This window comes from Salminus brasiliensis, chromosome 22, assembly GCF_030463535.1.
Source record: "Salminus brasiliensis chromosome 22, fSalBra1.hap2, whole genome shotgun sequence".
Taxonomy (NCBI): domain Eukaryota; kingdom Metazoa; phylum Chordata; class Actinopteri; order Characiformes; family Bryconidae; genus Salminus; species Salminus brasiliensis.
Window position 1 is genome coordinate 20,610,004 of NC_132899.1, and position 14,488 is coordinate 20,624,491.

The following is a 14,488-nucleotide window of genomic DNA, read 5'->3' on the forward strand; positions in this document are numbered from 1 at the left end:
ATCATGCTAAAGCTAACCCCACAGTGTGGATGCTGTACTTTTAGTCTGGCTAGATCTCACTGTGAGTTGTGTTCATGCTTTAAAATGATACCATATCATAACCACCAAGAGGGAGATTAAAAAACATAGGAGTGAATCACACACAACCCATTGAAAACATAAAATATCTGCATTTACAAAAGATTTAACAATGTTCACCAAAAGTATGACATACTCAAACCTGCTTAACAACATACAAATCTGTCACATTTTGATCATTAGTTACTATACCAAAAACTAGGGTTTGACTTTTTAAAATCAGAGCTGTTTTTTGGAAACTTAATGCTTACAGTGTACCATAAACCTACTGAAAAGCATTCGTAGAAAACTAGAAACAGTGTTGGCAGAACTAATAGTTGGTATACAACTAATAAATGCATCCAAAATTCTTCAAGATGTGTAAAATTAAAGTTTCAGGACATGTTCCAAGCAGCTTGTGGGCATTCTCCCTTTTTTTCTGCAAGACAACCACCCAGCACTAAAATCCCAGGGGCCTCCTCAGATGACTGAAGGAGCTGTAGTCAGCCCTCATGAGCTTTAATCATTTCTTGAATCTCACAACTCGACTCGCTTCTGCCATGAAGTGCTTTAACGCTCGAACAACCCATCAGTGTCTCTACTGAAAGACTTTAGACCAAGCTAGATGTTTGCAGTCAACCGTCTCAGGCTGGGAGAGGGTCCAAGTTGAGGACAGCGCAGCCCCAGGCAGGGATAAAACTCCTTAATGGGTCTGCATCTAACTGCTGGCACACTGAGAACATACTGAAACACCAACTCAGACATTTCAGATCATGATTGATTACTTAAGGCGTAGCTTTGCACATTGCATTCTTTCATATCTTTTACTCTGGAGACAGATCACCTCGTTTGCCCTCCGCGGAGGCAACGTTTGAGCTATTTGTTGAATGAGATGTTTTATTTGGAACCAAAATTAATAAACTGTTGTCAATCTGTTAGCTTGTAGTGAAGACTGATGCAACCTGAGGCTATGAATGGGGTAGACAAGACGCAGCCTATTATTTCTGGAAGTCTCAAAAAGGTATAAACAAGCCTCAAATAGCAAGATGGCTTTAAATAGTTCAAAGCCATCTACACACTGCTCGTACTTTTTTTTTTTTTTATATCTACATAAATTAGTTTTTAGCTTTATGATCTTTTGTTTATGGCAGCTCATTTATTTATTTATTTATTTTTGGTTTGACATCCATGTAGTATAAAGTTATTAAAAGTTTCTAAAATTTTCCCCATCAGGTTCCAAATGTCAATTTAAACACTATGCTGAAATGTTTACAGAAAGACTGAACCAACTGAAATACAACACTAATATTGCTCCTCAGTAAATGGCACTGTAATCCCACCAGCTGTTTTTATCCAAATAAATTAAAGCTGTTGTACGTAAAACTGGCCATATTGAGTTAAGTGAACATTTGTGGTCATTTTACTGATCTTTGAGTTGTAAGAATTTTGGCAAAGGGTTAGCAATTGGCCCATGAAGCTTCCAGTTCATGGCAGGTCTTTGCTTTGGTGTTTTTTGGGTTGTTCCTGACCATCCAAACCAAATTCCTCTCAGTTGGAGTCTTCTTCCAGACCAAAATTACTATACTTCATTTTATGCTCTATTTTTGCAGGGATGCATTGATACGGAACTTGTGGGCTGATGTCAACATTGTCAATATTGTTGCCAATATCTACTGACATCGATACATAAACATTTATAAAAGGTAGAAACTGAGAATGAACTCTACCTGAATTACCTGTACAAATGTAACAGTTATCTGTACAGGGTTGCAAAAACAGTAAAAAAGGGGGAAATCTAATAAAATTAACAAGAAATAATAATCAAGTTCAACCAACTCAACAATCTACTCTTCTGGAATCCAATAAATGAGTAAATACATATTCAATTTAAAATATCACTCTAATCTAAACATCAACCTGATACTAATCAGTTTTTTTAAGCAATGACATCCCTATATTTTTGCACAATCCTTGGCACTTGTCTTTACACCCAGCTAACATGGCATGACTTTTTCTTTAGTCATATGGCTGAAACCGAAATTTTCACGGCTGCATGAATGAAATTGAATTGAAAGTTTTTGCTTGAATAGTTTCATGGAACTCCTTGACGTGACCTGCCTGACCCCAAAAGATCTGGCACTGAATGAACCTTTTGAATGAATTAACGGCCTGAACAGCTCGGTCCAGTGATGGTAAATGGATTTCAGATGGATGCTTTGTAGATGTGTGTGGCTGTTGACGTGTTTTTAACAGAGTCTAAATGAATCCGCTTCTGTTCTCAGATTTCATCATGACCAACAGGTAAACACTGCCCTCAAGCAGACGTCCTCTCAGTGTTGCGCTTTATCTGAAACTGCCCCAAATGTCAGAGTATCGACACCTACGCAGACACCCCGTAGGGGGTTTCGAGCTTTAGACTGTTTTGTTGCACAGAAGAAAAATGGCTGAATGCCAGGCTTCATTCAGCGCTGTTGTGAAAACCCGCCTTTCCACAGACATCCAAATTGGGAAACGTTCTGACAGTGCAGAGAGAAATCGTGCTCCGATAACAAGCATCAGCTTTGTTCCGTTCTGGGGAGAAATCTTGCTTTGTCACCACTTCTCCCTACCTTTCCCACTGCCAGCTGCATGCAGGGATCTGGGAGGGAAGGAGGGTAGCAGCCAAGCCCATCCATATTTCATGTGGTTTGGCCTGGGGTATGATGTTCATACAATTTGGGCCCATTCATCCTCTTGGGTCCATCATCTGTCAGAGGCACTGTGGGGCGGCACAGGAGTCTTTAATAAAGTAACACTGAGGCTAATTAAGAAAAAGGGAATAAAGCAAACCGCAGCACCCCCCCACCCCACCCCCCTCTTCCGAACTCGGCACTCGACCGCAGAGCATGAGCCGTCTTGTCCGAGGACCTACAGGGATAAACTGCTGTTCCATTATTTCATCAGTAGCACTGCCAATGTTTGGGACTCACTAGGAACCACATGGCAGTGGAGCTTCAAAAAAATTCTTCCGATTCATCATCCAGAGCTGGAAGAGCTGTTTCATGACTAAGCTTGAATTGACGGGTAAAAATAGCAGGGAAGTACTTGTCAGGAATTTTGTGGTCCCTGCCATTCAATTGGGCAATTTAGATAATGAAATGTTTGACACATGAAATGAATGTTTTCTCTAAATGAAATTTACAAATCATGGTACACGGAACTCCAGTTATGGAAGTATTATGAAAGAATACCAACAACTTAGTCACGTATCCACCGTCTCTTCACACACTGGCTGTTTCGGTTCAGCAGGAGCACCTATGACTCTAAAAATGTGAAGAAAAAAAAAACGTAACCATGGCTTAAGTTTTTAAATGCTTGCTTTACCTTGATTTCAGAGCGCCCTGTATTTTCGATCATGGCCTTTATTTTCCGCTGCAGGGACCCCAAAGGTATTTGAGGTGACTGAGGCTAAGAATGCTGAGCAGCTAAGACAGCTGCGTCCACTGCGATTGGAATGGCTCCCGTTGGGCTGCAACTCCCTCTGTGTTTTATCTATCTCTATATGATCCATAGCTTCCTATATCTCTCCCCCTTTGAACGTTTCTAGGTTTTCAGGTCCAGACAGAATGTTCACAGCTTTTAAAATCCTAAGAGGTTCTTTTAAAGACCTGGTCATCTCATAAATGCACTGACTGGCTACTAAATCTCTGGCACAACGGTAAAAAAATAAAGTCAATGCTGTTCATCATCTAGGATGCACTCTCTGGTAGGCCACAGCCTGGGAAATGCTGGTGCTACAAAGGATTCTACGAGTAATGCCATCAAAGAACTGGTGGAAAAGAGCATGTAGTTTAAGAGTATGTAGCTTTAAATAGGTATAGAAACTAAAAGGTTCTCCCCGTATGCAGCTCTATTATAAAAATGGTTCTTATTGGAACCAAAATAGGTGCTTCTGGCAGTATTTCTCTACCCTGGTCCTGGAGGCCCACTAGTCTGCACATTCAGAGCTGAGAGACACTGTTCTATGGTACTGCTAGAGATGAAAAAATTCAGGTCTAGAAAGTAAAATCCACCCCAGGGGTTTGTTCCAACTGCCTGGGCAGCTAAGCTTAGCTTAGAAGAACCACTTTTGGTTCCTAAAGAACCATTTTGATAAAAGAAATATGTGTGTAGAAGCTAAGCTGCAGCAGAGCTGCCCAGGCAGTTGGGCATGGATTTTTACTTTCTGCCCGTGAACTCCAGGCATCACTCAAATAAGCCTACTGCATATGGTCCCTTCCATACCAACCCAATATTAATATTTTATACACTTAATTAATAGATATGACTTAACAGAGTCACAAAAAGTGAAGAACCTGACTGACACCTAAAACATGCCAGTCTGAATGTGACTGTCAGGCAAAGAATTTTGGTCTTCTGGAACTTATTTGCCGTTCTCTTATTTGCACTATTGTAAAACCTAAGACCAAATAACAAAAAATAACTTTTCTGACTAGTAAAAAACTTTGAGTCTTTACAAATGTGGTGTACAAAACGGAATCAGACATTTATTTCAGCAGTATCCTTCCCTATCGAACAGCCTCAAAAAGTGACTTAAATAATACAGTACAAAAATAGACGGGTTCATTGTGAAACTCACTCCTTGAAGTAACAGTGGCACTGTAGTTTATAGAAAACAAAACAATAATGCAAAAGACAACGACAGCTGGATACAGCTTGCAGCTGAGTAAAAAAAAAAAGATACATTCACTGGCTCTATATCTCTTAATGCAGTGGTTCTCAGGGACCATCAGAAGGTTCACATTTTTGCTCCATTCCCTTGGGCCGGGAGATGGGTTTAGAGCAAAAATGTGGGAACCCAGAGAACCATGTATAAAGGCACTGTTGAATTTATACAGCGTTGGAGGCTCACGCCAATCCCGCATCTTTCGCCATGCTGTAGAATATTCCTTTTTGTGCAATAAGGTTCACTGGTGTGTCGAATTCTGCTATCTGTCCCTTGTCCAACACAAGAATTCTGTGAACAATACAAGATCATGTTATTAAAAAATGTGCAGTTATTGACGACGTTTGCAGACAACGTGATACAAAATGCAACTCTACTTATAAATCGTCTTTGTGAGGCAAAAAAACATTCAGTTATTGTACGTTGCATCCACTGCTAAAGTACTGTCAATAAATTAGGACTCTCAGGAGCTGATAAACATAAACCTATTGGATCCATGCCTAATGCCAAATGTGGGCTAGAGGGGTATAAAGCCTCCCCAGCATTGAGCTGTGGAGCAGGGGAACTGTGTTCTCTGGAATGATGATACTCCATTTAGTACTTTTGGGTTGAGTTGGGGTGGTGATCATTCAGCATCAATCTAGCAGCAAGCATTCCCTGGACAGTAGGGAGGGGTACTCCAACAAAAGCAGGATAAACTCTTTTTTTTTTTTTAATACCCTTGATTTTGGAAGAAACAATGCATGAGCAGGTGTACCAATACTTTTGTCCACATAATAATATATATATATATATATATATATATATATATATATATATATATATATATATATATATAATGACAAAGGCTGCCTCAACGGCTTGTTGAGTATTTAAATTCTCAAAACTACCAGTAATATTTTAGTTTCATGAATTCAAGTTGCCTAGGGCAGTTCAAAATGTATCCAGGAGGCAGATTAATTAAAAATGCACATGAACTGAAATCAGCAGTAAACATATTAAACGCTTTCTGGCATGTAGCCTACAAAGATATGCTAACAATATTTCTTCAAAAGATCACACATTTCACACTGAGCATTTTCCTTATCATCCAATAATTCAAAATGATCATACTCTGGTCAATTACAAGCAACTACATAGCTTGGTGGGTGATTTGTTTGCTGTGAAAAATAAAAACACTGAATTATTTATAGACCATTGGTGTGTTTTATCATACTCCATTGGGCTGCTGTTTCATGCTGTTCCTTACAACACTTAAAACCTTAACTCTTAAACGAGCATCGCCTAAAGCTTAACTTTCTTATTATTATAAATAGTAGTCCTTGAGTTTTACCTTGTATAGTCCATGATGGTGTTGAGTCTGTGAGCTATGGTGAAGACTGTGCAGTCCTCAAACTGTGTTCGGATGGTTGACTGGATGAGATCATCTGTCTCCAGGTCAATAGCGGCTGTGGCTTCATCAAGAATGAGGATTCTGGTCTTCCTCAGCAAGGCTCGAGCTAAACAGACAAGCTGTCTCTGTCCCACGCTGTACAGACCCATAAAGAACAATGAGCTGTACAATTTCCTACTAAACTAAATAATAAAGCTCTTTTCACATTGATATGCGGCAAATTCACCCCTGTGCTTTCAAACACATTATTTTCAATGGGATGCCGGCGCAGTAGGTAAACATGGAGTCTAGTGTGGAAGACGCGCAGGGTCACAGAAAGTTCAAATGTTATTAACTTTTGGCCAAATCTCAGCACAGCCAATCTCAGTGCAGTGGGTGTGTCTGGTAGTTCCCTTCACCAGTTCCGAATTCTACAAAACCCATCATGAATACCAATCGTGACCTATCAATAAAAGGTTTATAATGAAAGCAGGTGTTGGCCCAGGTCGCTCTTCCAGGTTTGTCGGTATCAGCATTTAAACTAGCTGAGAAAAGGTAGTCTAACAAGCTAATGTGCTGTCTCATGAACTAGCCAGTTCACATATGCAGACCTTGAGACCCTTGACAGAGTCCCCCCCGCCCCACTACTGCACCCAACCGTCAAGCTCCATGCATACTGCAAGTGGTGTTGACAGCAGCTTGTGCGGATATGAGGGGTGAGCGTAGCGCATACTACGTTCAGTGTGAGAACAGCTTAACCAAAAGTGTGATATACTGTTTATATATATATATATATATATATATATATATATATATATATATATATATATATATATATAATACCTTAAATTTTCTCCTCCTTCAGAGCATTCCAAGGTGAGTTTAGCTGGCTGGCTGCTGACAAACTTGTGTAGGTGAGAGAGTCTCAGAGCATTCCAAACGTCATCATCACTGTACTTCTCGAAGGGGTCGAGGTTCATCCGCAAAGTCCCTGAGAACAGAACTGGTTCCTATAAAAAGTAGACCATACACATCATATTTCCATGTGCCACATGTACAGTACCAATAAACATGAGAGAAGAGTAAAGACTTCTTGAATATGAGTATTGTTCTGTTTGTTTTCGGACACATGTCTCCACCATCATACTAAGCTATGATGCTACCTCTATTCTACATGTTCTACACACACACAAATATGGACACAATGAATACAAACACATCTGCGGTCAAATAAGTGCATTAATTAACTATGTGAGTGTGTCAAATGTTCTGCAACAAAATAGTTTGCCAATCCTTGAATGCCAAGGCTTCAGTGAGGGCTAAACACTCACATTATCCTGCTGTAGAAGCCATCCTCTTTTCACCTTTAGCTCTCTCATCTACCAGTGAAATCTTTTCTGTGTCACTGGCAGCAACATAAGCCCAAAGTGCATAACAAATGATTTTTGATACCTTTGCTCATTACAGTCTAAGTTTAAGGCAGTTAAAGGCAGTTCAAATGTTTGGTTATCCCATTAGCAGTACTGGATAAATTCTGAGAAAAAGCTTCTGAGAAAAAGTTTCCTCACACCACCCAGGCATTGTATAGACAAAGCGTTCCCTTTAAAAAAGCAGCATCCAAGCAAAAAGAAGACTTATAAACGGAGCCACAGAGATGCCAACAATCACTTTGAAGGAACTACAGAGTTTAGGTGCACCGGTCAATAATCTTGAAAGCTCTGCATATACAGTAACTGGCCTGTCCTTAGCAGGGAGTGGGCATCTTCTTAACATGAATGAATGGATGGGCAAATAAAAGGAGACACAGCAAGACAACCTGCTAAAAACCTAAACAATCCCAAGTACAAGACCAAAGCAACAGAGTTGAACAAGTTGAACAACAAAAAGGTGTAGGTTCTACAATGGTCAGGCCGAAGCCCTATCCAATCAATAATCCATGACACTCTCTGAAAACTGCAGTCCACAAGTATAATCCAGCCAATCTGAACAGCATGGCTGGAGCACATCTGTCAGGAAGGCATGGGTGATAATTGCTCTTAAACAGTATGCAAAACTGGTAGAAACCTAACCCAACAGACCTAAAGGTGCTATTGCAGCAATGGTGGTTCTATCAAATATTAGTATAAGCAGTACAATAATTATATAAGATAAATATTTCAGTTTTTCCATTTTTGATCATACTGTCTGGAACAATCAGTTTAAGTGTCATTTGTTTTAATCCATTTGCATTATAAGCAGCTTAAATACTTTTACAAAGAAACAGTTTGCATTAACAGTTAATAAAACATTCTGTTAATGATTAATTATAGATGTATGTAAGAGAGAAATATGGCATGATCATTATTTTCCACAGTCATGTTCTATAAATCATCTGAAGTTTATAAAACACATATAGTCCAAAGTCCACCCATGGCAGCACATAAACAGTGTTCACAGTACTTTTAAGATGCAGAAAACTGTTGCAGCTGTTTTTGAACCTTGTTACCTAATGGTTGCAACGCTGAGATCCGCAGTGAGGGGCAAATGAGGCTAAATGATATTTCCTCAATGTTAGAAGTGAATTAGCAAAAGAAAAAAAGGTGTTAAAAGTGAATTAGGGTCACAGTCAAGACCAGGAATTTCTGGAGAAAACAAAAGACGAACCAAAAATGTTAACAATCTGGATGCGAGCTCACAACAAATTAACCACAGTTGTGTTTGGAATAAAGCAAGCTAATTAGCCCCTAAAGAACAAGCAGTTTCAAGCTGTTTTGTGGGCGTAAAGGTGCTTTGGCCTCCTCTACTCCTTTAAAAAAAATTACACTTTTCCATCAACTGCTTTATTGCATTCACCGAGAATTCTTATTTTTTGCTTACACAGTAAAGCCAACATCAGAGAAATATTAATATGCTTTCTGAGATGTGCTTAAATTAAAACAGATTGCATAGCAGAGCAAATATGAAGACGGGAAAGCGCTGCAGACCTGGGGGATGATGGTGAGTTTGGATCTCAGGTCATGAAGTCCGATTTCTTTAATCTTCACTTCATCAATGGCGATTTCGCCTGCTGCAGCCTCCAGCAGGCGGAACAGGCACAGGGTCATGGAGGACTTTCCTGCCCCGGTTCTACCCACAATGCCAATCTATGGACACACACAGGCTACTTTAGATTTTGAGCTGGAAAGTATACAAGTACAAACGTGTATATTGGTATGGTATAGTATAAAGTAAGTCAGCCAGCCTAATTTCTTTGTGTTTGAGTGTCTTTAATTGCTCTCCCTAACCATGCAGTCAGTCCTCTGACCTACAGAGATAAAAAGTCAAGCCTTCTTGTCTGTGAACATCTCCATAATAGCTACACAGTCATCAGTTCTGGTATCAGTAAACTCCTTTTATACTTTCGCTGTATTACTGTGTTGTGTACTGTAACAAAGGTAGCACCATCAAAAACCACCTTTGAGTTTTAGGACCCATACTTCTACATATGCGATTTGTGGCTGCAAACATATGCATTCTTAACATACTGCTGGTCCATGCCAGTTTAAGTCTTCTGAGCTCTGAACTAACCTTATCTTTTGCACATTAAGCTGGCCACACCTACTTGGATTTTGTCCGTTTATTTGGATTGGCTGTCCACATAACTGTGTAGTCACAGTTCCCGTACAGTGGGGTTCAGTATAAGTTTCTGGATTTAAAAAATACCTTTGTGGAGATCATTGAATAACATCATATTTTCTTTAAAGAATTAAGCAGCCTTTACGTGAGATAGTTTTGGTTACAGTAGGGGATCATCTATATTAAAATACTATGTTTATTATCTGAACAGTGAGAAATGACATAATATACATTATTATGCAAAAGTCTAAGTAAAAATAAGATCTACAGAATAATAAAAATATAAGACTGTTCTGCTACATTTTTTGTTTTTAAATTTTTTATGTAAATGTGCCATTACAGAGTTTCTTTTTTATATGTTAAATTAAGCAAATTATTTTAACTTAGAAAATCAATTATAATTTCTATACACCAGGAATGTATTTTAGTTTAAATCCTTAACCTCTGCTTGGGGTGTGTGCATGTTATGGAATTTTCACCATACCCAACACGAGGCATAAAAACTGCCCATCCTTTGTGCACTACGGGCTCAATAATGGCGTATAGTGCTTGCACCCCAATGACTGCCACTTGCAATATAATATGTAGACAGATGTTTAACTCTCATAGTAGTTATGACTGTTCATAAAAAACAGTGGGTTCTACATTAGTTTCAGACAAAATAGTATTTCAGACACATCTTGTTGGTTTTGGTACACAAATGAACATTCTTCATTTTCTATATTCTGACTTAAATGCTCAAGAAATGTGGCTTTCACTTTTGTTATCTTTTCTGGCCCACAAAAACAAAATATCAATGGCAGAGGTCACTAATAGGTGGACCACCGCCCAGGCCGAGCTATAACCAATACGCTACTGAGAACTATTTAATTTTGACGGCGTGGTTGTTTTAAATGGTGTAACTTTTCTAGCCTTTACAGGACAGATTTAGATGGACAGGACAGCCAATCAGATCTATGCATTATGATAAGTACTTAGAAAGAAAGAGAGTCTAAAGAAAAGAGTTCATTCACATGACGTGCTCTAGAAAAAAGTGAATTGAGTACTGGTACATGACTGGTGCCTGATTATTTTCCCCCACATATGATATGATATGAAACTTGGGCATAACGCTAGTTAGATATTATTACGTTCCAGACCTTGGCTTGAGAAAATGTTCTCTAACTGGACTATATTGATTCTTCTATGAAATACTTTTATACTTTCGCTGTATTACTGTGTTGTGTACTGTAACAAAGGTAGCACCATCAAAAACCACCTTTGAGTTTTAGGACCCATACTTCTACATAGATATTATTACGTTCCAGACCTTGGCTTGAGAAAATGTTCTCTAACTGGACTATATTGATTCTTCTATGAAATACCCCTGATCTATGGAATTGAGCGAGGAGTTTGCATGTATAAACACACTAAAGAAAACACCTCAGAAACACAACACTGTAACTGCAATGGAAGATCATGACTGAAGCCAATCTCTCACCTTCTCTCCCCCTTTGACCTTGAGCGAAATGTTTCTGAGCACCAGGTCCAGTCCCTCCCGATACCTCACACTGTAGTCCACAAACTCCACATTCCCCTGAGAAGGCCAGTCAGTGGGGGGCTTCTTATCCTCCACCTCCCATGGTGCCTGCACACATACATTGATAACACCTCATCTCATCTATGACTGAGACAACTGTATCTTTGGGGCCCACCACAATATCAAATGTAAAGATCAGATTCTTGATATTGATTGATTAACTGACTTTATCATACTGCTTATTAAGAATGACCCAGATACCTTACAAACTGCTAAACTGCAACAAATGCCCTTCTGGAGGAAAGAATCTTGAGGCATTGTGGAGAGAATGTATCTAACAAAGGACTAACGGTAGATGATGAGTGATTAACAAGCTGATACTGTCCTCCCTGCCCCCTTTCAGTAAATCTGTACTTGTATTTTGTACATGTCTATTTGTTAGTATTCTTTGTTATATAACATAGATCAATAAAATGCAAAAGTCTGCAAAAAAGAACATGCTGTAGCTGTGATGAACCAACTTCTGACCTTTTGAAGCGTACTAAAAATATTCATATAGAAATGTGTTTAAGGCTGGAGCCTCATTTGTGCTTAATTATGATTAATAAGTGATTCAGCTACACATTCAAGTTTATTGAGGCGAACACACTGTTATACCTCATTTGGGTATAACTTACTATATCTCACTTAAGTTTTAGAAGTGAGGCTCCTGCTACAAACACAAAATCACATCTGAAAAATCACGTGTCATGTTGTTAAATCATCAAGTGTCATGTTGTTAGATACAAATTATTTTATAGAACAGCATTTGTTGGATGAAAACATTTGTAGTTGTCACCCTATCTTGCATCTCTGTTTTCTTCTCTGACTTCTTTTTAACATAATGTGAATCTGGCAGTAGTTCTTTATGTTATCTCAGACGTTCATGATGGTTGGACCAATAGAAATGCCCCAACATTACATCCAATAAAATCATTTAAAGTTAAGATTCTTTTTCCCTTCGCCTGTAAAATTACCACTGTACCTCAGATGGAGTCTCTGAGTATTCCTTCACTCTCTCCACTGCAACAATATTGCTCTCGAGGTCAGAGGTCATTCTCACCATCCAGTTCAGGGACATGGTGACCTGTTCAACAGGAAAATTTAGAGTAATTTGAAAATGGCACTACTAAATGGATTTTCAATGCATGCATTGGAGGTTCTAGCAGTGAATGCATTATATATAAACATATATAATATTAATGAATTGTGATTAAAACACTATAAATTTCACACAAGGGTCAGAATTAACTACTAAACTACTCAACCACTGTTATTCCACTATAAATCTCACCCCTACGCTGTCAGAAAAAAGTACTGTACAGTACTTTATATTTTTAAAAGTACTGTATATTTTAAGTAAGATTACCTTTTAAATTCCAGCTTTTACACTTTCAAAATAACCAGAAATACAAAAACAAATACGTTTTGGTGCCGTGCAATGGTCAGTAATTAGTAACGCCCCTTTTTTAGCTTGTAAACTTTTTTTGCAGCCAGAGTCTTTCGGTTCTTGTTTGCGGGATTTTTGCCCATTCTTGCCTCATTCATTTGAGGTCTAGCTGCAGATTTTCAATGGTGTTTAGGCCAGGGGATTGTGGGAGCCATAACAAAATCTTTAACTTGCTCCTCTTCACCTTTTTAGTTAAAATTACTTGTTTTTAAAATGCATCAGGTTTGTTTAGATTATTTACTTTGAAAATCTCTGATGCACTCTTTCATGAAGGTCAGTTTTGTATAGGTGTTGCTGCACAGTAGAACAGTGCACCACCACTCCAGAGGCTGCTGAATCTTCCTGCAAGTATTTTGCAGTAAAACAGGGGTTTCAGGTGCCTTTCTAGTAATCCTATGAGAAGTTTCCTTATTATTCTTAGATTAAGTTTCCTTAATCTTCCAGATCTCACTTTGAACTCCACCATTCATGTTAACTGTAGTTTCTTAATTACATATCAAACTAAGGAAACTGTAACCTGAAAACACGTTGCTATTTTCTTATTGCCTTTTCCTGGCATATATTTTCAGAGTGCTAAGCGACTGATTATAGGAGCCTATGTCTGCTTGGGACAACAATTGAGGACCTGACCTGAACCTGTAAACAATCCATAGCATTAACAAGCTAACTTGTAGCGTGTAGCTCTGAGACCTTGGTATAGTTAGCTGAAGTCTATTGGGGTGCCAAACTCATGCATGGCGCTTTTTCCCTGTTTCACTGTAAAATTATACACAATTATAATAATACAGTAATCTTGAACTGAATGTTTTCAGATTAGTTTATCTGCTATTCACTTAACTGTTTACAGTAGTAGAACTTCTTACCAAGGACAGCCAAACTACAGGTAAGAGATACTCTTAAATGTATCCTTAAGGGTACCTCCCCAGTGAAAAAAGGGGGTACCACCTCAGTCACAATTTGGATTTTATACATAACCATGCCACAGAAAAGTCCAGTTGGATTTTTGCAATTAGTTCATGGATTGGGAATCATTATTACATACCTGCAGGGCATAAGAGACGGACAGGCCCACCAGACCTGGACTCAGACTCTCCTTTCCAAGCACAGCGAAAACAGCAGCAAACAGCACAATGCAATTTCCGATAAACTCAATCCTCACCCCCAACCACCTGAACCCAGCAGAACACAACACGGTCACAACAGATAAAGTAACAATGGCTTTCAACAGATCAACGCCTGCCCCCCTTCACATTCATTCACTCAGTGTTGGGCTAACCAATGACCACTGGTGGCCTTGAGTAAGACATTACTGCAGTGTCTTTTTTTTGGTAGGGAACATAAGTAAAGAGAACATGTGGAGAGACTGAGGCAGACATCTGCAGACAATCATGCACCCAAGAGGGAGTGAGGCCAGACCTACCTGTTGGAAACAATACCAGGGTAGTAACTCTTTTGGTTTTCATCCACTTTCATATCACTCAAGAGTACAAAGGCACTGTTACGCCCGTACGCGCGGATCACACTAGTGCCAGTGATGGTCTCCGAAAAATGAGAATATATGGGAGACCTACTGACCGACTCCAGTCTCTTTAACTGCCGTGAGGTGGCTACATAAAATCTCTACGGAGGAAATCAGGGGAAGAGAGACAAACATAACATTTAACTGCAATGGAAAATAAAATACAGTACAAAAATCACACATACACAACACAGCAAGGTGAGGACTCTAAAAACACAGGCAGATTAAATCAG

The 14,488-nt window shown here is 39.0% G+C and overlaps 1 protein-coding gene across 5 annotated transcripts in view; it reads right to left on the reverse strand.

The window, feature by feature from the left end:
* Nucleotides 1–4,558: 4,558 nt before the first annotated feature.
* Nucleotides 4,559–14,488, reverse strand: part of abcc3 (ATP-binding cassette, sub-family C (CFTR/MRP), member 3) — a 60,142-nt gene continuing 50,212 nt past the window's right edge. For 4 of the 5 annotated variants that reach the window (XM_072667339.1, XM_072667340.1, XM_072667342.1 and 1 more), the window contains 8 exons: nucleotides 14,157–14,356; nucleotides 13,779–13,905; nucleotides 12,272–12,373; nucleotides 11,209–11,355; nucleotides 9,098–9,256; nucleotides 6,978–7,144; nucleotides 6,096–6,290; nucleotides 4,559–5,053 (listed from right to left, as the gene is read on the reverse strand). In XM_072667339.1, the coding sequence (XP_072523440.1) occupies nucleotides 4,945–5,053; nucleotides 6,096–6,290; nucleotides 6,978–7,144; nucleotides 9,098–9,256; nucleotides 11,209–11,355; nucleotides 12,272–12,373; nucleotides 13,779–13,905; nucleotides 14,157–14,356 (1,206 nt within the window). In that variant the 3' untranslated portion in view covers nucleotides 4,559–4,944. Of the gene's footprint in view, nucleotides 5,054–6,095; nucleotides 6,291–6,977; nucleotides 7,145–9,097; nucleotides 9,257–11,208; nucleotides 11,356–12,271; nucleotides 12,374–13,778; nucleotides 13,906–14,156; nucleotides 14,357–14,488 lie in introns of those variants that run through there. The other variant, XM_072667341.1, reaches the window with a different exon arrangement.